Here is a 25445-nt window from a genome sequence, read left to right as displayed (position 1 = left end):
TATTATTTTTTTTTTTTCGGAACTGGGGACTGAACTCAGGCCCTTGCACTTACCAGGGAAGCACTTATTCTACTGAGCCATCTCCCCGACCTCCTATGATATGTTTTATACCTGATGAGTAACCAATTTATAAAGCTTTAAGTAGTTTAATTTTATTTTTATACTTTACATGAAGTATCAAAATACCTGTACAGGGTTTCAGGATAAATCCTGAGGGGATTGACTGACCTTGTCAGATACAAAAGTTGCATTTTTTATTATATAGGTGTTCTTTATCTTGGTCTTAATTGTCCAGCAGAAAAGTATAAAAACAAGGTATAAAACGTAAAGGCATATTAATATTCTGAGCTGTAAAAGGCTCAAGTCAGCAGCTTCTGACATTGACAGTCTACAGATAACCCACTACTATTATAGACTCCTGGACTATATTGGATTATTTTGCTGAATTCACGCACCTACAATATTTAAATGGCAATGGAATACCCATCTCTGACAAAACTGAACCAAAAAAGTAGGTAAAAATGGACCATTTTGTATCTGTATATACAAAATAGTTAGGATGGATATACAGCTACTTTCTCTTAATTCAATGAGAAGAAAGATTTGTATTAACAGTGTTTCAACAGGATATCATGTCTGCATCTTGTACTATGAATAACTACTACAAAGACAACAATATGCAATGTATTATTGTAACTGTCCTACTAACCTGTTTTGAAACTGTCTCATTGCTATTTGTTTCTCAACAAAATTAATTTTAAAAATACTGTGTATTCTAGCCAGGTTATTTTTATCTACCATTGAGTATTCTGCAATTTGTTGAAGTAGTGTCTACGAGAATTAAGTTAACTGGCAAGAAAAGGTTGACATATAGCTATAATATATCTTCTTATGTTTATTCATATAAGGTATGTAACTACTCTTCTTTTAATTGTAGGACTATAGTTTTACTGTTGTTTTCAACAGCACGATGGTTCACTCCTTACCTGTACTGATGAACATGATTAGTAACTACTATCTTTATCATTTAAATGTGACCGAAACCATCCAGATTTGGAGCACCCCCTTCTTTCAAGTAAGCAGAAATGTACAGATACAGGGTCATAGACAGGCTTCATACACGTGTCCAAAGAGCTTCTGTTCGGGTACTGCTGCTTTTGTAAAACATAATTATATTTTATAGTGCTCACTTTGGCAGCATCATAACAGTTTGGGATTTTGTTGCTCCCTCAGAAAACTTTTGTACTCATTAATAACCATTTCTCTCCTGTCTGATTTTCTCTCATACCTACACCTAAAATGGGCCATTCCTGTCCTTTTCTATCTGTGGACTTCCTAATTCTGGATGTTTCACGTGAAAGGAATTGCGAATATAGGAAGGACCTTCCTTGTCTCCCTTCTTTTTTTTTTTTAAATTTTATTTATTTATTTGTGTGGGGGGGGGTGGCCAGCTCAGCCCCCCAGGGGGCGGGGCTGGCTGGCATGTGGTGCTGGGGGATTGAACCGCGGTCCCTGTGCTTTGCTAAGCTTCTTCTAAGTAGGTGCTTCAGACCACTGAGCCATCTCACCAACCCTTGTCTCCCTTCTTGTATCTAGCATTCTGTTTGCCAGAGTCAGATGTTACATGTGTTAGAACTTCATTTGTTTTTTCTTCCAAGTATTCCATGTGCAGAATATGTGAAGTATGTGCATGGAATAGCACATTTAGTAAAATCCACCATCAGTTGGTGAACGCTTGAATTGTTCCTACTTTTGGGCTATTGGGAATAATGCTGTGAACATTCAAGTATAATTTTCTAGACAAGCATGTTTTTATTTCCCTTAGATGTATATCTTGAAGCACAATTACTATCTTAAGAAACTAGCAACGTATTCTCCCTCCATTCTAGTCTCATTATTGTTGTGTAAAGAAGTATCTCATTTTCATTTCGATTTGTATTGCCCTGATGGCTGCTGATACTGATAATCTTACTGCTTATGTACTCTTTGAAAAAGGTTCAGTCAAATCTTCGCTTTTTAAAAATTGGGCACTTTTTTTTAAGAGTAGAAAAATTTATTGGATAATAAGAATAGCTCCTGAAAGAAAGGGGATCCCAAGTGAGTCACCCTAAAATTAGGGCCTTCTTTTCATGATCAAATTGTACAACATCTTTATGTATTTGAGAAACAGGCCTGTCCCTGATTATGTAATTTGCAAATTTTGGTGAAATTCAGTTTATGTTTTCTTTTGTGCTTTATGCTTTTGATGTCATAGTTAAGATAAAAAGGGCTTATTCCTGTGGTTTGATCTCAGCTTCATAGTTCTAGCACTACATGAAGGCCTGTGATCCAGGTGCAGTTATTCTTATGTATACAGTGACAATCTAACTTCATTCTTTTATAGCTATTTAGTTGTCCTGTCATGAGCTCTGCTTTATAAAAGTGTCCTTGTGTGCATCATTCTCAGTGCTAACATGCTAGTTTATTTAAACATTATGAGTCTATTCCTGTCAATTCTGTTCTTTTAAACTTAATTTTTCCTTCAGGTTTTTACTTTTTTATGACATATTGACATATTGAATCCTAACCTCACTTTACCAAATACAGTTTTGCTTTCCTGGAGTATCTGAAATAATAGTTCTTTTTTTCCTCTTTTATCCTTACCTTTTATAAAACCATAAATTTTAAAGAGTAATTTTTTTTTTTTTTTTTTGTGGAACCAGGGATTAAACTCAGGCCCTTGTGCTTGCCAGGGAAGCACTTATTCTACTCAACCATCTCCCCGGCCCCATAAACCATAAATTTTTATTGTATTGCTGGTTATTATACTTAACATGGACTGTTTTCTTAAAAATTTCCTTGGCTACCTTGCTCAGTACTTGCAGTACTTTGAGTATGGCATACTCCAAGATCACATGGTAGTGTTTTCAGCAGTGTCGTGTTGCGGCTCCTCGTGCTCGTTCAGCCACAGTGCTCTCAGCAGCTAGGCATGCTGTTGCTGTTTGTGATGCCTCAGTCGCAAGAGACTGAGATGTTCATAGTCAAGGAGGTGCGTGAACCAGAGTGCTGTGTGTGATAGGGTAATGTTTAGAGTAGGCGCAATCGTGGTGTCTTCCTACTTCTGCACAAGAGACAGCACTTCTGACACCTCCAGTGGGCAAGGCTGCTCGGCAGTACTTCCCTAGACACCAGCTGGGCGCGCCACGGTTGAGTGCAGCCCAGAGACTGACACCGCGTACCTGAACAGTGGTAAGGCCCAGTCCCGTTTGAAGTGGAAAATGTGCTCCATCTCAGATGCCAGGGTCATGCTCCAGGCTGTGACTTGCTTGTCATGAATACATCTTATTAATGCTGCCAGGTTTTTCTTTACCAGATTTCATGTGGTAGAATCCAACTGTAGTATTACTAATTTCTGCTTCTTCTGCTATTTAATTTACATATTTGTGGGTTCTGTCTTGGCCTCCCACTGGCATATATTTGATTTGGAACAAATTCTGGGGTCACATAGCATAAATTAAGAAGTCAGGTTTATTGCTATGTAACAAAAGTCAAAAAGCTAGAGTCAGTGGTGGAGGCCACTGCCTTCTCCTGGAGTGCTGTGCCAGGGCCAAGGCTTCTGCCAGACACTCAGCAGGCTCTACTCTGCCCCGTGAGCGTGTCTTCTCACAGATCAGGGCTACGAGGACGGCCTTACTGCTGTTGCAGGACATGCGGTGTCTCTGTAATCTGCATCTGGGATGCCAGCTATTCACTGACTTGTCTGGGAAAGTTCGCTGGCTGCCTGGGTCCTTGCGCAGCTATGGACCTTGGGAACCACAGAGGATAAACTCTGCTCTGGTTCCACAGAGTCCATCTGCCCTGGGCTTGGGGAGAGAAAGACATCTCAGGATCCCAGCAGGAGCTGGTCCACACAAGTGAGGAGCACCGGCACTCATCCCTAGATATTTATCATTAGATAGGGCAGCTAGTGGGCATACTAATTGCTTTTCATGCATAATACTTTATATTGAATGGTGAAGTTAAATTTATATACCAGATTATTCTGTGTCATAGCTGAGAAAATGAGAGTATGATGATTTACTTGGGCTCATATATACCTTTGTCATGGTTCATAGCAGAGCTGTACTTACGGTCCACCACCACCTGTTAATAAACCTGCAGCCTGTTCTTCCGTACACATTATGCTTGAGTTAGACATTGTAATGTGTTCCTTCAGAGACTTTGCTATTCTTTTAGGGTGTTGAAAGGGGATGTAAGGTGATTCTTAGTTGTATTTCTTATTTTATGTTTGTCTTTCAGGAAATTACTGACATAGTTTTTAAAATTGAGTTGTATTTTCAAGCAGCTTTGCTTGGAATCATTGTTACTGCAATGCCACCTTACTTTGCTATGGAAAATGCAGAGAATCATAAGGTAATGACTGAATTTAAAAATGCAGGTCTGGTTACTAATAGAAGTGTTGGTGGGATGGTATGGTGCTATAGTCCTAGCACTCGGGAGGCTGAAGTAGGAGGATTGCTGTGAGCCAGAATTAGAGGGAGAAACCCTGTCTCAAAAAACCCCAAGTATTTTGTAGCTGGGGATGTATCTCATTGATAAGAGTACTTGCCTGGCGTGTACAAGGCCCTGAGTTCAATTCCCAATACCAAAAAAAAAGAAAAAAATGTCATAAAAAACCTATTTGCATGATTTGTAAATTTCAAATTACAATCATTTCAGGAATAAATTTAGATCAGAAGACTGGCCTGCTTTTCCTTTGTCACCTGTAGTAGAGAGTACCAGAAGTACGAGACACTTACTCCTTGTTAACTGAAGAAAAGGTGAACCGTGATCTCCTCACTGCACCCTGGGGACAGTCCCTGGGTACACAGAGCTGCTCGGGTCCTATGGCTTCATGTTCTGTGCACCTTTTTCTGGTGTTTTCTTCCTGATGTACAAGGATCTCACAGTCTCTTAGCTACTCAAAATCTTGTACTATTGTCACTGTGCTAAGGTATATCTTATTTCTCTAATCAGTATTCTTACCCTCTCCATGATGATTGTAATTTGAAAACAAGATTAGCTGAATTACACAATGTGATAAATGAGCTTAAGCTCATTTTTAAATATTAGAGAATTTAAAATGTATTTTAATGCTAATGCTTTTTAAAGTATTGTTAAAAATTATTGTAATCAGAGTCTTTAAAATATTCATGTTTTGTGATATGGGTATATACATGTTTGTAGTAATTTAGAAAATACAGAAAAACATAAAATTTTATTATGCCACCACTGAAATCTAAAGTTTATTAGATTTTTTTTTTTTCAACTTAAACTACTGTAAACTTTACTTTGGGATAATGGTAGATTAATCTTCACATGTAAGAAATGTGAATTCTTACTCCAAGGTCCTATGAATTCTTAACTCCTTTTTTTTTTTTTTTTTTTTTAATTTTTATTTAGTACAGGGTATAGAGGGTCTCAGTATAGATTGGACTCATAGTGATCTTACTGTTTTCAGCCTCCCAAGCACTGGGATTACAGGCTTGGGCCCCCACACCCAGTCTCAGTCACCATCTCAGTGCGCCCCGGGGATGGGGCCAGCACAACACGCTGGGGATTGAACCCCTGTCCCTGGTGCCTGCCTAAGCAGGCACTTTAGTATGCTGACTATCTGGCTGGTCTCTTAATCGTTTTTGAACTGTACTGTCTTATCTCAGGTACTGACATTGCTCTGGGCCAGGTTCAGAGGCTGTTCCTATTGTTTTTTTCTAGCTACATGTCCCATTTTCTTTTGCTTCTCTAACCTATGGAAGCTATTAACCTGTTCTTCATTTTTCTAATTTTGGTATTTCAAGAATATATAAATCGAAATTATGGAAAAAAGAAAGAAAGCTAAATGCAAAAAAAAAAAAAAAAAAAAAAATCTACAAATGGGGCCAGCCAGATAACTCAGCAGACTAAAGCTCCCACTCAGGCGGAGCATGCCCTGTCAGCCCCACTCCCGGGGCATGCTGAGAGGCCCATTGAGACTGGGCGTGGTGGTGCACACCTCGAATCCCAGCGTTGGGAGGCTGAAAACAGGAGGATCACGAGTCCGATCTATATAGTGAGACCCTGTAGACCCTGCACAACCTGTCCTAAATTTTAAAAAAAGAATATATAAATAGAATCACGATATGTATTGTCACAGAGTAGCTTTTTCCTCAGCAGAGTGACGGCAAACTTTTAGAGCGCTCAGTGATACAGCCTGCAGTGGCGCTCCTGCCGTAGGTTCACCACCGCTGCCTCAGTGGAACTCCCTGATGCTTCCTGAAATTCTGTCAATTTATATGTATCAGTATTTCATTTGCTTTTGTTGTTAACTGGTATTCCTTGGTGTGGATGTATTTTAGTTTTTTTAACTATCGCCTATGAAAGAACATGTGCGTTGTTTTCACTTGTCATTATTATGAATACATTTTCTATAAGCATTTGTATACAAGTTTGTGTGTGAACCCGTTTTTACTTTTCTAGGCTATGAAAATGTCAGATATTTTTCCAGAGTGAATATATTATTTTACATTCCCACCAGCACTGTATAAATAACAAAAGCGTGAATTCCCTAAAATAATTACATTTGAATTGGTTTGTTTTTGAATTTGTATTAGATTTTTTTTTTTTTTTTGGCGGAACAGGGGATTGAACTCAGGCCCTTGGGCTAGAATAGGCAAGCTCCTACACAACTGAACCATCTCCCTGGCTTGTATTAGAATTTACATATGTTTGATGTTCCTTTAATTCATTGAAAACAATACCCATTTTTTTTCCTTTTTCTTAGCTCATCTTTGTATTTATTTTCCTTGTTGCACTCTGTAGCTTGCTCTTTGGTATATTAGGAGTAGATGTTTTTATAGAAGGGATAAATCAAATAAGATTGTTAGGTATTTGGATTTATAGAAGATTTTTAGAATTTCAAAATAAATAATGGGAGTGTCAGACTGAAAACTAGAAGAATGGTAATCCTTTAAGCATATTGTTAGTATACATGAAAATTTTATTCGCAATACACATATTATTTATATACAAAGTTTCACAATCTGAAGCCCTATGCAAAGCTTGAACATTGGGCAGTTTGTTAGTGTTTACGTTAAAGATTAATTTTTTAAAAATGAAGTCTTTTCCTATTTAAATACATCTATTTTCCCAGATTTTCAAAAGTAAGTGTTGACTACTCACTGTTTGAACAGCCATAATCCCTGTGACACCTTTGTCTTATTTTACTGTATTCTATATTCTTAAAATTTTTGTTGAGATTATCGTATCTCAGAAATAATGAACCAAATTGGGATCTCTATTTATTTTCAGATCTGAAATGTCAACTTTTTGTTTTGTTGATATAAAATTAAGAATTCTACAATGATTTGACAGTTTTTTCTTTATAAAAGATCTGAAATCATAATTAAAATTCTTTTCTTTTTAATTTCTAGATCAAAGCTTATACTCAACTTAAACTTTCAGGTCTTCTGCCTTCTGCATACTGGATTGGACAAGCTATTGTCGATATTCCCTTATTTTTTGTTGTTCTTATTTTGATGCTAGGAAGTTTATTTGCATTTCATCATGGATTATATTTTTATGCTGTGAAATTCCTTGCTGTGGTAAGCTAACATCAATTATATTCATGCTATTTATACATAAAATGTTACCTAAAAATCAGTACACAACAACTATAAGTGATATAGATGCTGATTATTAATGTATAAAAGGAGAAAGCTTATTTAATTATTGCATGTGATGCATAAAAATTAATTCAGTTTATCTTACTGTGCAGGAACTTGTGCTGCTGAGCCAACTCCCTGGCCCTATAAGTAATTTTCAAAACACTAACTTACTATGATTTAAAATTAGTTTCTTCAGGCTGAGGTGATCTTTCATGGAGACCGTGTATGTGCTTGTGCAGTTATTCACGCTTCAGTATGCTCCTCCAGGACAGGTCATTGTCCTTCTTGTACTTGAACATAATTTCCTAAGGAAGGTGCTCTTTTATTCCGTAGTTTAGGATATGGCTTGAAATATGAAGAAAAAGACTAATTCACGTTCATGTTCTCTTATAAATGACGATATGTCCTTTCATTAAATGATTTTGTTAGGAAAAGGGAAAAACCAAACTAGGTGAGATGGGTTGACGATAAATTTGACAGTTTGTCAGAGGTCATGCTGACCTTACGTATTTTCTGCCATATAAATAAATAATAAATATTGATATTAATGTACTAAATATATGTTAAAATGGTGGCTCATACTTGATTGGGAGTGATAAAGTGATAAAAGTTGTAATCGGCTAAACTTGATTTTTATAATAACCCAGTAAGAGGTAACATTTTACAGAGTATTCAGTTTAAATGAATCTCTCAGGACTATATTAATAATAAATTTTAAAAACATTTTAATTGATGGAGAAGTGGATATGATGAATACAGTTTGAAGAATAATTTGCTTACTATTTTAATATGATTATGGTATTTGATAATCACATGCATGTATTACTAGCTCTTCAGACTTTAATAGAAGTGTACATTTGTCTTATTTGCAGGTTTTTTGCCTTATTGGTTACGTTCCATCAGTTATTCTTTTCACGTATATTGCTTCTTTCACCTTTAAAAAAATTTTGAATACCAAAGAATTTTGGTCATTTATATATTCTGTGGTAAGTCATATTTTATATTATTTCTGTTTTTCATAGCAGATTGTTCAAAAGTCATTAACTGTTTCTTGATTATATTTTTTAAAGTTACATGTCTTTCATAAGTAAATAATTGAGACAGAACTGGCAGCATAGCTTTATGTTTATCTTGCACGTCATCCATCCCGTGAAGGGTGGCACTCAGAGCTCCGAACGCCTAGTCTGTGGTAGAGCGACTAGCCGCAGACAGCTAGCACCGAATCAACATTGGTGCTTTCTGGCTCAGTATCTTCTGTGGCCTCAAGTTTTATTAGATGGCTATAAAGAAGGTAATGTTGAGGCACCAGCTTACAGTGAAGTCGTTTGTATGAAATTTTAAACATGTTCTCACTTACTTTGTTCTTTTTCTTTAGACAGCATTGGCTTGTATAGTAATCACCGAAATAACTTTCTTTATGGGCTACAGAGTCACAGCTGCTTTTCATTATACCTTTTGCATCGTCATCCCAATCTACCCACTTTTAGGTTGCCTGATTTATTTCATAAAGGTAAGTTTTTAGGTATTTTGATATTTTAAAGCATAAATACATATTACCTAGTTTTTGAGGTTAAACTGCTGCTTCTTGATAAACTACTCTTAATGCAATAACTGAGATGATGGGACCCAGCGCCGCATCCAGCTGTAAGTGGTGTAAGTAGCAGGTTAATGTCCCTTAGGCTTCCTTTACTGCTCAATATGGAATACATAGTTAGAAGTGGGCTCTGGTTTCAGTCAGTATTTGTTTTTAGAAATTTTTAAAGGATCCAATAATATATATAAAGGGACAAGAGAAAATAAAGCATAAGAGCTTCATTCCAAGAAAAAATAGGCAGATTTGTTTATTAAAATGCATAATTGAAATTTACATATGATTAGAAAAAATTAGATTATGAATTCTTGATTGCTGATGAATTCTATTTACTATTCTTTCCTCTCTTTTTGCTTTCAGTCTAATGTATATAGCTTATGCCTACTTTCATAGAAGTATTTGAGGGAGATTTTAATTCACATTAATAAGCTGTTTTGTATTTAAATTAAAATCTTGCTTGCTCTAAAATACTATTTGTATAAAAAAGAAAAGTATCAGTAATACAATAAAAGTACTATTTTAAAACTTTAAATCTGCATGTATCTACATATATACACTTACATTTAAAATCATACTGTCTTAGGTTTCTTGGAAAAATGAAGATACATACAATCCATGGGACAGGCTTTTAGTGGCAGTGATATCGGTAAGAAATAAGAAAAAGCTTGTTTGTGTTAATCTGTCGCCTTAACAGTGACCGGGTTGTCTGGCTTGAACTATGTTCAGATGTTATCCTGTTACATTTAAAAACTGCATAAAAGTCAGATGCGTTAATGCTAGCAAATCGGTACCTCAGAAGTGTGTCTGCTGTGCCTTTAGTTTACTCTGTCCACTTTAGTATAGTTTTTACATTGTCAATTTTAGCTGATTATAGTCTGACTTCCTCAGTGACAAAACCAAAGTTTTCTGTTTGGTTATATTTTATGAGACTGAGAGTAAATGGGAATTACTGCGGCAGGTACATTGATGGTTGTAGTTGGTGGCATGGTGGCACATGTCTGTAACCACACCTCTTCGGTAGGTAGGAAGATCGTAACTTCAAGGCCAGCCTCTGCCACTTAGTGAAACCCCGCCCCAAAGCTTAGCGGAGCCCTGGAGATGTAACTCAGTAATCTTTGCCTCGCATGTAGAGGGCTGTGGATGCCATCCCCAGGACTGCCAGAAAATAAACTTTAAGTTTGTATTAAAATTTAGTCTGGGTGTGTCTCAGTGATAAATCTTGTGCTTGAGCGTATTTGAGACCCTGACTTCAATAAAATAAAATAACAGTATGGTCTGTATCATGACAAAGATGAAAAAAAGTGATTTTTGGGGTAATGGAAAGAAACCTCATATGCCGTATATCTGGTCTTAGTTTTGTTGCCAACGAAGAAGCAAAGCAAAATGGCTGCTCGGTCTGATTCAGTCTTGATTCCCTTTTAGCCTTACCTGCAGTGCCTGCTGTGGATTTTCCTCTTACAGTACTATGAGAAGAAACACGGAGGCAGATCAGTACGAAAGGATCCTTTCTTTAGGTCAGTTAATATTTTTTATTGACCTTTTAGTATTTTTAGTAAATTACATAATTATGTAACCACAGTAACCCAACCTTGAGCACGTCTGTTACTGCAGCAGCTCTTTGTATCGCCTTCACAGTTACTTCCCTGTTTCTCCTTCCTGCCTCCGCCCGAGGTGTAACTACCAGGGTACTTTCTGTAAAGAATGCTTATTCTGAGTATTTCAGAATCATGCAATATGTCGGGGGTTTTGGCATGGTTTCTTTTACTCAGCATAATAGTTTTCCTTTTTATGCTAATTTTTATAAAATAAACAGTATACAGTGAGATTTAAGTATGTGTCCTTGTGATCATGCTGCCTACTCAACATTTTAAATATTCAGTATTTTAAAATATGATACATGATAACTAAGAAAAGTAATAATAAAATACATTTTGAAAAATTTAAAGCAAAACAGAATGATGGCTCTCTTAAGTACTTTAAATATCTTCAGTTCTTTTGTTTATTTACTTTTTACCTTAGTAGGTGGACTATTTTAATGCTAGAAAATCATTTATGAAATTGTTAGGATTTGGGTAATAAATCCCTACCAGTATCTTATATATACTTCATTGTCTTTTTATGCTGAGCAAACATGTTGTGCTTGTATTCTGCACTTTACAGATGTCCTCATTGTTGTAGCTCAAAAATCGAATGACAATGAGGCAAGTCCAAAAATTTAAAAGAAGCGCTTTATCTTAGCTGGTACCCAGCGGCAGTCTCCATGCAAGGTGCAAAGAGACGCACCGAGCATTGACAAGGATCAGTATTTAAGCTTGAAAACTGCAAAAACAGGAAAGGGGTGGAGAGGAAGAAGTGGCAGGGTCTTTAGTTCACTGGGTGGTCCCGTTGGGTGGGTGCTGAAATCAGCAGTCACACAGGGTTCAAGTTTGGGGTACAGATGTCATAAGACTTGGGTCATAGGGGTGAGGGGTTGGGAGGGGTTGGCGCATACAGAACAGGAGCTCGGCGAGGTTAGAAGGGCAACTGCATGGAGTCAATTTGACAGGGTATAACACTCATCAAGTGAGTTCTTTGTGCTTTTTGGCTCTTCTAAGCAATACTACTGTGCACATTTGTGTACAAATGTTTATGTAGGCATATATTTTCACTTCTTTTAGGTAGATCCCTGGGAATGAGATTGTTGGGTGAAAAGTAACTGTCAGTATTTTGTGGAGTAGCTAGACTGTTTTCTTAGTGGTAGTAGCACTTCGTGCTTCTTCTTAGGATGTATGAACATTCTGTTTTCTTCACATCATTGCCAGTACTTGTTACCGTTTGTCTTTTTAATTTTTGCCATTCTAGTACACATGAATTAGTGTCACTGTGCTTTTGATTTGCATTATCCTTATAATTCTTGATGGTAAAGACCTTTTCATATGCTTATTGTCCACTTTTGGATTCTGAGAAATGTCTGTTAAACTAGTTCACAATTCAGAAATGGGCTATATGTGTTTATATTATTAAGTCATAATTTTTAAAAAATATTTTTGATATAAATCTCTTATCCATAGGATTTGCAATATTGCAAGTATTGCAATATTTTCTCCAAATCTGCACTTCCTTTTCACGTTATTTTGAATTAAAGAATACTATTTATAAACTATAGCTATTGGTATTAAATTTGTTTTAAATATCTTCTTCATGTCATGAAAGTCTTGCAAGTACAGATCCGTGGTCGCCACCTATGGCACGCATGCTGCAGTAGGCTGTTGGAAAGGTTCGCCGTCACGGGCTAGCTGTGTATAATGGTTTACCCATTAGCTATTCTCCTCTCCTATCATTTGAGGACTTTAGTGTCAGTTTCCTCCTCTTCTCCCTTACCTGTACTCAAACTTGTGGAGACTTCAGCGTCCACATAACCTTCCTAGTTCCGGAGCTGCCGTTTCCAATGTTCTCTAGCATTCACTGTTGCTTCTGCTCCACTTCCCCCGTGTATTTGCATTCGAGCCATGCTGCTCCTGCTCTTACTCGATCTGTATGATCCTAAGCCTTAGTGTGCAGCCCACCGGTAACTGCCTCTTCCCATCGCTTTTGTTTTAAGTCTTAGTGGACTTTTTCCCTGGAGTTTCTCCCGTGCTCCCGGGTGTTCCTGCATGAGTCTTATTTCAGCACAGAAGCACACAGCTTCTGGGTTTCTTTGACTTGTCCTCTTTTAAAAGTCATAATTATTGGTGAATCTGGTTATGTACTAGGGAAAAGTAACAAAGCACAGCTGGGTAGTACTGCATATTTCATCTCACATGAATTCAACTCTGCCTTGATGCTGCTTGCTAGTCTGTCGTATTTTCCGAGTTAACAGCTTATCCCTTTGATTCAGTACTTATCCAAAGCTTTCTCTGTAGTCCTCATAGTCACACAAGCGCCTCTCCTTGCATCCTACTTCAGCCAAAGATATTGCCAGCTGTCTCAGAACACAGAGGACTTCATTAAATATTCCTGCAAGCTTGTCCACATTTTCCAAATTTTTTGCCATTTCCCTGTCCCAAAGAAAGATGCCTCACCTAATTGCCCAAGTCATTCTGTACACTGAAGAATGCTCCTCAATCTCTTTTCTTTCTTTATCTTTTAATTAATTTCTGGAGAGGGATTGATCGCTTTTCTTGTGTAATTAAGAGATTCTGTAAGTTTGAATATAAATTTTCATCTAGCTCTTACACTTTATCTCCGTTTCCTTTTCTAGCCAGAAGCATCCTACTTTGGTGCCTCCCTTTCACTTCCTAACTTCCTGTAATCTGGTTTCCCCTTTACCTTTCTTGATGTAATTGTTGTACAGTAGCTGATGATTTTATCATGGCCTTATGTAGTAGACGTAACTGTAGCATTATGGATGTTTCCCCCTTAGCTTTTCTGGTTTTCCTTTGCGTTCTGCAGCATCATTTCCTGTTTGCCTCATCACCTCCCCTGTGTCAAATTTTCCCTGCAAGCTCTTCTCTACTGTTCAATAACCCTCACAGGCGCGTTCCTGGGGATTCGGACAGCAGCCCTCCTTCTCCTTCTGACTATTTAATTTATACATGGACTATGAATTCTTTGAAGATGACAACTGTTGTTTTTCATCTCTATGAAATAATACCTGCACATACTAATCATAACAAAGTTTGAATAAATGAATTTAGATAACATTCTTTAACTATGAAAATATCCCTTTGGACTGGGGAGATAGCTCAGCAGCATAAAATGTCTGCTTGGCAAGTGCAAGGTCCTGAGTTCGATTCCCAGCACCAAGAAAAAGAAAAAATACCACTTGTAATTACACTTGTTATAGATAACCTTAGCTCTGCTGTTGCTTTATAAAATCTTTTCTCTGTGTAATGACTGTGTTCTTTACTGTTCAATGATTTGAAAATCTACTCTATTTATATACTTAGGACTCTTTCAACAAAGTCCAAAACTAAAAAGTTTCCAGAACCACCAAACAATGAGGATGAAGATGAAGATGTCAGAGCAGAAAGACTGAAGGTCAGAGAGCTGATGAGCTGCCAGTGCTGTGAAGAGGTAATTTGGTCTTCATAGTTGTCATGTTAAATGTGCAATGATAAGTTCTCAGCTACAGTGATAAATATGAAAACTATTTTCTTTGCATCTGAATCTGAGAAAATCTTCAATGAGAAAAATATTTTTGTCCACCTACTTTTAAATTAGCCACAATTTCAGCCAAAGTAAAAATTTTTTTGTGCATGATCACTTGGCAGAAGTAGTTCTGATGATTTAGGCATCAGATATGTTCAGCCCATTGTGAAATGACATGTATGTTTTGTAATTCATTTTTCAAATCCTGTTGCTCTTATTAGAAACCAGCCATTATGGTAAGCAATTTGCATAAGGAGTATGATGACAAGAAAGATTTTCTTCATTCAAGAAAAGTAAAGAAGGTGGCAACTAAATACATCTCTTTCTGTGTAAAAAAAGGTTGCTATTTATTTTTTTTCTTAAATAACTTCCATAAGTGCAGTTTCCATTTTTAGTTTGATTTCAGTTTGATGATCCTTTTCGTTCTATTCCTTTAGGAGAGATCTTGGGTCTCTTGGGTCCAAATGGTGCAGGCAAAAGCACTGTTATTAATATTCTGGTCGGGGACATCGAGCCAACTTCAGGCCAGGTATGACGTGTAAGAGTAGGGGATATTTTGAATATCAGTTATGTTTTTAATTAAGAGTTTAATGACAGATTAGTAATTTAATGCTCAAACTTTATATTTAGAAATTTTAGTATAGCTTAATGAAATTATTCTGATTGTTTCTTAAAAAATAATATACATGGTAAAATTTTCATAAACACATAAGATATTCCTTGTTTAATGACCAAGGTCCATCCAATCCTTGGTCAATTTAGGTCATTAAATGATTCAGCCACTAAATGAGTAATTGTATATAGCATGTACATTGCAATATTTAGAATAAATGAAACGCCAACTAGATGACTTTGCTTTTATTTGCATAATTCTTACCTGCATTACTGTCATGTGTGACAGAACAAAAAAATGCAGAACTGTACATGCAGTGCAGTCAGCAAAAAATATAATGCTACATAAACAAGATATACCCTATGAGGAAAAGACATTGTGACTTATAAACAAGGCATACAGAACTAGAAAGTACAGAGATGGCTCAAAGCACTGGCAGTCACTGCTGTTAACTGAGGACTGTCTGTGCACAGCACTCCTTTGCTGTGGTACTTACTACATGCTTGGGTGATTGGCCCACCTACCCAGTGAAGACAGTTGTATTGAGCTCAGGAGTTCGGAGAGCAAGTCTTGGCCTTCTCATCAGGTACTTTTCAGTGATGAGCATGTCACTAGCATTTGGGGGGGGGGGGGCTTCACAAAGTTGTCCTGGTCCTATTTCCTGTTTCTCTCCCTCTTGATTAGTTCATACCAACTATACTGATTTATTGTTTTCCCTAGGAAATGCCTGGCATCAACTTCTCTTTGAGTTTTTGCTTGAGCTATTGTCTGTGTTGGCTAAACCTATTTATTAGAAATACAGTTGACCAAGTTCCCTTAATTTCTTGGCTCATACTTTCAATGAGGACCATTTTTCTGGTTAAAATTATTGCATGCCTTTCTTCCCAACGCTGCCCTGTAGTCACTCTTTCCAGCTGTATCTCTGACTTCCAGCTTAGCTATCTTGTCCTTCAGCTTCAAAAAGCAGTAAAAATTGACCTAATAATACTTTTGCTGTACACAGAGATTTGAATTAATCTACTTTCTTCACACTGTAAGTTAAGCAAAGATACTTACTCAGAATGAATGTGTGTCTCTGTAGGTGTTTCTGGGGGATGATGCTTCAGAGGCAGCCGAAGAGGATGACTCTGTGAGGTGTATGGGCTACTGTCCCCAGATGAGCCCACTGTGGCCGGACATTACATTGCAGGAACACTTTGAAGTTTATGGGGCTGTGAAGGGAATGAGTGCCAGTGACACGAAGGAAGTGATGAGTCGGTAAGGGTCGGGCTGCAGGTCTGTTGCTTGGGGAAAGGCTCACGTTGCAGTTTTAAAATTATGTAACAGATGTTTCTGTGTCACATAATTTTCATAAAAATGGTGTTTTCCTTTTCTTGGTTTTTGGCGGAACCAGGGATTGAACTCGCCCTTGCACTTGCCAGGCAAGCGCTTATTCTACTGAGCTATCTCCCCGGCCCCCAAAATGGTGTTTTTCATGTGTTTTCAATATCATGATCAGTGATGTTGTTTTCTCTAGAATAGTTACACTGTTTTGACTGTTCTAGAAAAAAGTCTTGCTGATCAGCACAGTTTATACTTACATTTATGCATATCCTGGTACACTCATTTTGTATTGTTCATTTTGCAGAATAATAAGTGCACTTGATTTAAAAGAACATCTTCAGAAAACTATAAAGAAACTACCTGCAGGCGTCAAGCGAAAGGTATTTCTATAAAACAATATCTATTTTATTGACAGTTACCTGTTGCTTTCTTGATAGAATTGCCTATAGTGAAGCATCGGTAGTCCACCTGCCCTCTTTGTCTTTCTGTGTAGTTATGTTTTGCTCTAAGTATGCTGGGGAATCCGCAGATCACTCTGCTGGACGAGCCATCCACAGGTATGGATCCCAAAGCCAAACGGCACCTATGGTGAGTATGAGGCACAGGGCAGCTGAGACGTATTGCGCTGTGTCATATTTTAGAGTAATAAAGGTTTTTCACTCTAACTAGTAGTGTTATAATAGTGATATGTACCTCTGGTTGAAAATGCTATATAAATGATAAAATAGTATTAAAATTAAATATTTAATTTCTAGCGATTTCCTTAACCTTTCTATAGTTTATGGCAGTTTTCATAAAGTATTTATGATATTTTATATATAAAACAGATGCAGTGTGTAGGAAATTAAGATAGAAGCCCTGTTGTCTAAATAGTTTTCCTTTTCCCCTAAGTTAACTTTTTCATAATAATAGTCTTGAATTTATGTTGCAACTCTTTCTGGTAATTTAAAATATTAATTAGTGAACCAGCAAGATAGCTCAGCGGATTAAAGCGCCTGCTTAGGCAGATGTAGGGACCTGAGTTCCATCCCTGGTGTTCCATGCTGGCCCCGCCCTGGGGCGTGCTGAGATGGCAATTGAGACTGGGCGTGGTGGCATGCCCCTGTAATCCCAGTGCTTGGGAGGCTGAAAACAGGAGAATCACTGCAAGTCCGATCTGTGTAGTGAGACCCTGTCAAGCCTGTACTAACTACGTTTTTTAAAAAAGTATTAATTAATCGAGCCATTCTGTGAGCCTTGATTTCCATGTCTATAAGTGGAAGATTTAGTTTAGATTCATGTTTTGGTTTCTTTCGGTTTCTATGTTTTTTCTTTTTAACAGTAAAAGGTATCAGTTTTTATAATTTACTCATTATTATGGGTTTCACCCATATAAACATTTGAAGTCCTGAAATTTCTTTCCATTTAATAAGCTTTTCAAAACTAAGGGAAAATATATTAGTATAGGATATAATAGCTAATGACATTGAATGTTTGGTAAATTTTGATCAAATTAACCAAATGTATTTAAAAACATAACTTTCATTAACAAAATGTGCTTTTTAAAATTTTTACGTATGTTTTATAGGCGAGCAATTCGAACTGCATTTAAAAACAAGAAGCGGGCGGCTGTTCTGACCACCCATTACATGGAGGAGGCAGAGGCTGTCTGTGACCGAGTGGCCATCATGGTCGCGGGCCAGCTGAGGTAGGCCTCAAGGCCAAGTGCCTTCGGGTGAAGGACTGTGGGCAGATTTTGGAAGTTCTTCATATATCTTCTGGTTGTATGTGCTAATGCAAATGTTAAAAAATGTTTCTTAGAATTTTTTAATGAGTTTTCTTTGGGTTGTTTGGAATATGTTGGGTCCCCCCAAAATATGACTGGCTACTTGCATGTGGAGCTGGCTTAATTGTTCAGTAACTTAGAATGTTATTTTCAGGCAGCAATATTCGGGTGGTTTGGTTTGGTTTGGTACTGGGGACAGAACTCAGGATGTTATGCTTACCAGGCAGGTACTTACATCGCTGAGCTATATCTCCAGACCAGTATTTGTTATTTTAGAAAATCATAAACTGTCGAATGAGATTGTAACACAAAGTATAAAATAGCTGAGTTCATAGTATATAAATAAATGATTGGATACATAAATGTTGGAGAAGCAAATCATCCTTACAGAATTAGTCTAAATAATATAAATAGATAAACCCATAATCCCAATCTAATACTGAGGAAAACATTAGGTACATCAGATTACAGACATTCTATCAAAACATCCTGCCAATACAGTGGTCATGGGGAAAGAAAGTCTTCACTGACTATTAGGAGTCTTAAGACATGACAGCTAAGTGCAGTGTGGAACTGAGTCTTAGAATAAAATCAGATTGTTATAGGGAAAGCTGGTGAAACCTCAGTGAAGCCTGGAGCCTCATTTATGTTTATGTACTCCATGTTGGCTTCATGGCTTTGACAAGCATGCCATGGGAGTGGAAGGTGGTGTGTTTGGGGAGCTGAGTGGATGAAGAGTGGACGAGGGTCTTACGTTGGGAACTCTCTGTAAGTGTAAAAATGTGACCCCAAGAAATGTAAGTGAGCATCTGTTCCTTGAAACTACCAAGCCATTTTATCTCATTGTTCTTTTAAAAATTACTTTAGATGTATTGGAACAGTACAACATCTAAAGAGTAAATTTGGAAGAGGCTACTTTTTGGAAATTAAATTAAAGGACTGGGTAGAAAACCTAGAGATAGACCGCCTTCACAGAGAAATTGAATATATATTCCCAAATGCAAGCCGTCAGGAAAGGTAAGAAATTTAAAATGAATTCTCTTTAGAGAATGATAAAGATTGTTTTAAGAACTAGGAAGAGGGGCCGGGGAGATGCCTCAGTAGAATAAGCGCTTGCCTTGCAAGCCCAAGTGTCTGAGTTCAATCCCCGGTTCCACCAAAAAAAAAAAAAAAAAAAGAACTAGGAAGAGCATCCTCAGGAATCAGTGTTATATAAATACCTCTAAGGTAACTTATAGGCACATTAGTATCTATACTACCCTCAATACTGGACTAATGAAATCTAATGTTACGTTTTTCAATATCTTATCATGTGTGTGTATATGTATACATGTATGTATGTGAATATCCTCCTATGTAGTTATTTTAGCAGTACTGGAAATTGAACCCAAGAACTCTGGTACACTAGGCAAGCCCTCTGCAACAGCTGCTCCCCTGCCCTTGTATTTAAACCTTTTTGTCTTAGTTACTCTTCTCTCGTTGCTGGGACAAATACCCGACACTCAAGTGAAGGAAGGAAAGGTTTATTTAGCTCACAGTTACTGGAGGTTTCAGTCCGTACTCAGCTGGGTCCAACGCAGAGCAGCACATAGCAGAGGGCAACCTTTCATGGAGGTGGCAAAGAGCAAGAGTGCAAGGGAGGGGTAGCAGCAGCTCAAGCAGCTGGCTTCTCTTCCCACCTTACATTGTAATGCAAATTACCTGCCCCAGGGTAGGGGAAGTACTCACACCTATGGGTACTTCCCAGTACTTACCCACCTATGGGTAATCCCAGCAGTACTAAGACCCATAATCTCAGCCTTGGATCACACATAATCCCAGTGGATCATGAGTTAGCACAAACTCTAGAAGTCCTCACCCCATGACTGCATGAGGCTTTGGGGGGACAACTAGACACAAACCATAACACTTTTATAGTTCTTATTTATTCATTTTCATACAATAGCAGTCTTTTAATTATTTTGTATACAGCAGCAAAATATTTCCATCAGTATACTCTACAAATAGACCTCTCCTGCACCCTATGGGTCTTGATTCTGTCTGGGTCTCCAGGGTGGATAGCCAGGAAACAGTAGTGGCTCAGTCAGTCCCACAAGTGACACCTGGCCACCAGTAAGCATCATGGACACTGTCCATGTTCACATACTGGAACTTTTTGTGATATTCTATCCCCAAAGTGTTAGAAGTGCTAGTCATATATTTGCCATTCCAGTATTTTTGTTGTGTTTTATTCTTAGTAATTCTTTACTATCATAAAAATTTTTTAGTTGATATTTTTATATATATTAATCTAATTAAATACTATGTGAGTATTCTGAATTCATCACATGGTACACTACATTCATACATATGGTACACTGCATTCTGGCCTCTTAGATGGACTCACAATTTAATTTTAATTTCTGAATATTATTTTGAAATACTTACTTCATTAATTTTATTGAGAAACAAATAGCAATGAGACAGTTTCAAAACAGGTTAGTAGAACAGTTATAATAATTAATATATTGCATATTGTTGTCTTTGTAGTAGTTATTCATAGTATAAGATGCACACATGGTATCTTGTCTGAAAACTATTAGTACAAATCTTTCTTCTCATCAAATTAAGAGAAAGTAGCTATATATCTATCCTAACTATTTTGTATATACAGATACAAAATGCTCCTTCATTTATATCTCCTTTTTTGTTTAGTTTTATCAGAGCTGGGTACTCTATTGCCATTTAAATACTGTAAGTGCATGAATTCAGCAAAATAATCCAATATAGTCCAGTAGTCCGTAATAGTGGTGGGTTATCTGTACGACTGCCAGTGTCAGAAGTTGTTGACCTGAGCCTTTTTCAGCTCTTAATATGGCTTTACTTTTTCTACCTCGTTTTTATACTCTTCTGCTGGATAATTAAAACCAAGATAAAGCAAGACCTATATAGCAAGAAATGTAACTTTTGTATCCGGCATGGTCAGTCAAATCCCCTCAGGATTTACGCTGAAAGCCTGTACCTCAGTTTGTAGCTCCTCTGTCAGTGTCAGCCATGTGGATGAGTCACAGTCATTGCTTGACCAATGTGCTCTCTGTGAAAGCCTGAGAGAATGTTTTCTCTCTAGGTGACTTCTTAGGTACATTATAAATCGTCAGTCTCCATAGTTTGTATTTAGAAGTAATAATAATTGTTTTATTATACATGGATTTCAGTTTTATCAAAATGTAAATAAATTATTAGTTTAATTTTGAATTCAAAGCACGTTAGCTTTATAACACAGTATGGTATTTTTTTAATTTTCCTGAATGTATCTTATTTTCAGTTTTTCTTCTATTTTGGCCTATAAAATTCCTAAGGAAGATGTTCAGTCTCTTTCACAAGCGTTTTCTAAGCTGGAAGAAGGTGAGTAGTATTGAAAAGACATTGTAAAGTAGCTCTCAGATCATTAAAGAATTTTATTTAAAAATGTTTGAAGAGTCAGTTTATATACTGGCAAATAAGTAGATAATGTTAAGATACAGAGAAATAAAAATATGATAGGAATATATAGAAAAACTATGTTGTGGTATAAACCTTTTACAGTTGAGTGGGCATGGCCATATGTTCACACTGCATCTGTGGAAACTTGGAAACGGTCAACATTTATGAATGAGGTCATCAGGAGCTCTCAAAATGAAGATAGAGCTGGTGTGATGGTTTCTATATGAATGTTGTATATGAAAAGAGTTCGTTATAACAGCTGTGGATTAGTGCTTTTAGGCTTAGAGCACTACATTATTTTCACATCTATAATAGATACAGTATCTATTAGATGTAGTAAATGTCATATGATAAGATAAAGTTTCTGCTTTTCTGGTGATTTATGATTAAAAATATCTGAGCTACTTAGAATTAAAGGAATCAATATAATTTTTGGTATTAAATTAGGTTGCAAAAGGGTCTGAAATAGGGATGCTGATGGAGATCAGTGTTCAGAATTTAGTTTGAGGCAAGAACAGGCTCCAGTGGAGTTGAGGAATGAGAGAGGGAGGGCAGAGATCAGAAGAAACATGAGAGAAAGAATACCAGTGAGAAGATCAGGGAGGGCAGGAGGCGGTCACTGAAAAGGTGAGTGCGGTGAGGGGCAGTAAGTATGCCAAGTACAAAGGGCTGCAGAGGGGCGGTGGGTGTGGGCGGCAGGCAGGTGGGGAAGGACGCTTTGCAGATTCGAGTTCCAGTGAGTTGTTTGCAGGGTCTTAAACAGATACTGTTAGCCAACTTAGTAGTTATTATCATGTTTTAAGTCTCTTAAAATACTAATAACTGAAACACTTTTTATATTTTAATAGCTAAACATACTTTTGCAGTTGAAGAATATAGCTTTTCTCAGGCAACATTGGAACAGGTACTATAAAATTAAATTTTAAAAATTATTTTATAGTAAAAAGTAGTAGCAATTATTTGGTTAATATTGTAGAGAAATTATATGTAGAATAATTATAGGATTATCTTGTTTTTAAAAGAGGACGACCTTGCTGTGTAATTTAGGTCATCCTTGAGCTGACAGCATCATGACTGTAGAGCCCCAGTTTGAGCTTATGGTGATCCTCCTACAGCAACCTCCCAGCAGCTGAGACTGCAGGCATGGAACAGATGCCACACGGGCTGATACTGCAGAATAATCTTGAACAAATTTCAATTCTCCATCTGCTTCCTTTTTTTAACTTTTAGTGTAAAGAGTGTTTCTCATTGACAAATCATCTTGTATGTATGCAGTGTGGAGTACGTAAATCAAACTGATTTCCATTTGCTTATTTTGATTGGCTCAAATTTTTCAGTTTGGTTAAGGAACTGAGTTATTATGATGCATTTCACATTAAAATATCCTGTTTAAATATTTATAAAATACTTTTTGTGACAGCACTACTTAATTCATTAGCAAATTATTAATCCTCTAAAGAAACATTCATTTTTGCATGTAGTTTATGGTGATACCATTTTGTTTGAAAAGTATGAATATCAGTAAATCTTTTTTGACACTTGTTAATATAATTAGAAACAGACATACCATTTTCTGATTTAGATAAAACTTCTTTAACATCTTATTAACATTAATACTTAATAAATTAACTGTTAATTTTTTTTTTAATCTAGGTTTTTGTAGAACTCACCAAAGAACAAGAAGAAGAAGATAATAGTTGTGGAACTTTGAACAGCACACTGTGGTGGGAAAGAACACAGGAAGACAGAGTAGTATTTTGAATTTTAAGTTTTCAGTGTGCTTACTGGATTTCATTTTCACTTTAACTTTGGTTTTAAAACTATTATTTCATAGTAACTGGAGGAACGTGAAAGCACAGGATTTTCTCAGGCTACTTAATTGTAACACTGTTATGGCAAGTTTTACTTTTTAAATAAACTCATTTATAAATTGTCAACATGTATGAATATAAAATATAATGAGCTGTAGTATGTCATACTTCTCATTGAAAATTAGTGCTTCTAAATTTATGATTTAAAGAAGTAGTGATACAGTTTTGTTTTGAATAGCCATCTTTAAGTGTATACAATCTTGATAAGTAATATCCCAGTCTAAATAGACTAGTACATAATTAATGTGTAGAAAATAGACATAAGGCATTATTATGAAAGTTTTTTGCTTCTATTTTTCACTTTCTAAAAGAAACTTTAGTGAAAATTTTCATCTTTAAATGATAAACTATGCAGTCTTAATGTACATTGAGTTTTAATTTAGACTCATCCACTAGGTGGCAGTCCTCAACCATAATAAAGGAAATGAGCCCTTGTTCAGGAAGTAATTTCACATGTAATTGATTGGATATTTGAAGTTACCTTTCTTTTGCTTACAGTAAAATCCAGAGCTGTTTTAGTTCTAATTGAAGGAATATTGTAGTCTTATGTAGTAGTCCGAGTCTTCAGCTCTGGCTCTGTGACTAGAATGACATCCACTGAGTAGAAGAATTAATCCATGCTTTTTTTTTGTTGGGTTTTTTTTGTTTTGTTTTGTTTTTGTTTTTGTTTGCGGTACCAGGTATTGAACACAGGACACTTCACTTTCCAGGCAAGTGCTTATTCTACTGAGCTATCTCCCAGGCCCAACCTATGCTTTCTCTCAACTACTAGAAGATACAGTTTTTTTTGTTGTCTTCCTCACAAGGGGGACATTTAATTTTATTATTGGCTAAAACAAATTGCTGATTAGTTGTTTCTATTGGCAGTCTTTATTGTTTTTGTCTTTTCTTTGTCAATCATGATGTACATTTATTTAATAACTGACCTCATAATCACTTGGTAAATGGTACAATATAACTAAATTTTTTCAGGATTTAAATTAGTATAAAAATGGAGCATACAGAATTCTGTTTACCAACCAGAATTTCACTCTGTGACAGTTGAGGTAATATATGGGCAATGTTATCACAGAAATACTGGGGCTGGGGAGATGGCTCAGCAAATAAGCGCTTCTCTGGCCAGCACACAGGCCTAAATTCAATCCCTGGTTCTGCAAAAAAAAAAAAAAAAAAAAAAGAAAGAAAGAAAAGAAATACATAATCCATGTGGACTACAAATACCAAAATAGAAGAAATAATGTATTTGAAAGTTTATTTCAATAAGATGTATGAAAGTACTGCTAAATTTGCAAAACAAATATATATTGGGAGTACAGTTACTATATTATAGAGAATTAAAGATCAACAGCAACAATAGAATGAGAATAGCTGAACTCTTTAATGGTGTTATTAATTCTTTAATGTAAGTAAGATTTAGTAATCTTTTAGCCCTATCGTGTAATAAGTCATCTGTGATTTTAAGCTAGAGCAGTTGTTTTAAAATCTGCTTTCATTGGCAGTCCACGGGACCTGGCTGATGACTTTCCTCTGTTGCTCTGGCAGTTGCTCTACACACTTCTGAAGACACCTACTTCACCAGCTAACTCAGAGGTCCTATGACCAATCTAAATGAGACGTTTTACCAGTCTCTGCTTGGGTTTTACAACCCAGAGCCAAGTTCTGCTCTGTATGAGATTTACCTGGCAGTAGTACACTTTTACATCTAGCTAGTCACTACTGCATGCTGAATACAGTTAAGACACGATTGAGAGAAAGGCTTTACCTTTGGAGATGTAGTAATAGATAGCACACTGTGTCTTTTAAGCAAGTCTTTGCTAAATGGTGCCGCAAATATAAAGAGATGTCTTCTTTTTTATTTAATACTCATATAAGTACCCAGGGGCCTTTCTTTTGGAATGTGATTTTATAACTATGTGTCACTTTGAACACTTACACTGAGTGTAATGAACAAAAAATTGTTTATAGTTTACTAGGGTAGTCACTTGTTTTTTTAAAGAATGTGACCATTTTAAGAAGGATCTGTTACTTTAAAATAGACCCTGACTAGCAC

The 25445-nt window shown here is 36.5% G+C and overlaps 1 protein-coding gene across 1 annotated transcript in view; it reads left to right on the top strand.

Moving 5' to 3' along the window:
- Positions 1–24539, top strand: part of Abca5 (ATP binding cassette subfamily A member 5) — a 68028-nt gene extending 43489 nt beyond the window's left edge. Inside the window, exons 21-38 of the mRNA XM_004630054.2 lie at positions 938–1075; positions 4279–4392; positions 7428–7598; positions 8534–8647; positions 9037–9171; positions 9836–9898; positions 10675–10766; positions 14160–14286; positions 14583–14700; positions 14799–14890; positions 16056–16231; positions 16602–16677; positions 16791–16885; positions 17865–17984; positions 18930–19079; positions 21367–21446; positions 22373–22428; positions 23178–24539. Coding sequence (XP_004630111.1) covers positions 938–1075; positions 4279–4392; positions 7428–7598; positions 8534–8647; positions 9037–9171; positions 9836–9898; positions 10675–10766; positions 14160–14286; positions 14583–14700; positions 14799–14890; positions 16056–16231; positions 16602–16677; positions 16791–16885; positions 17865–17984; positions 18930–19079; positions 21367–21446; positions 22373–22428; positions 23178–23285 — 2025 coding nt within the window. The 3' untranslated portion in view covers positions 23286–24539. The remainder of the gene's footprint in view (positions 1–937; positions 1076–4278; positions 4393–7427; positions 7599–8533; positions 8648–9036; positions 9172–9835; positions 9899–10674; positions 10767–14159; positions 14287–14582; positions 14701–14798; positions 14891–16055; positions 16232–16601; positions 16678–16790; positions 16886–17864; positions 17985–18929; positions 19080–21366; positions 21447–22372; positions 22429–23177) is intronic.
- The last annotated feature ends 906 nt before the right edge of the window (positions 24540–25445 follow it).

The sequence above is a fragment of the Octodon degus genome, unplaced genomic scaffold (genome assembly GCF_000260255.1).
Source record: "Octodon degus isolate 3935 unplaced genomic scaffold, OctDeg1.0 scaffold00033, whole genome shotgun sequence".
Classification (NCBI taxonomy): Eukaryota; Metazoa; Chordata; class Mammalia; order Rodentia; family Octodontidae; genus Octodon; species Octodon degus.
This window is presented reverse-complemented; position numbering and strand designations above follow the sequence as displayed.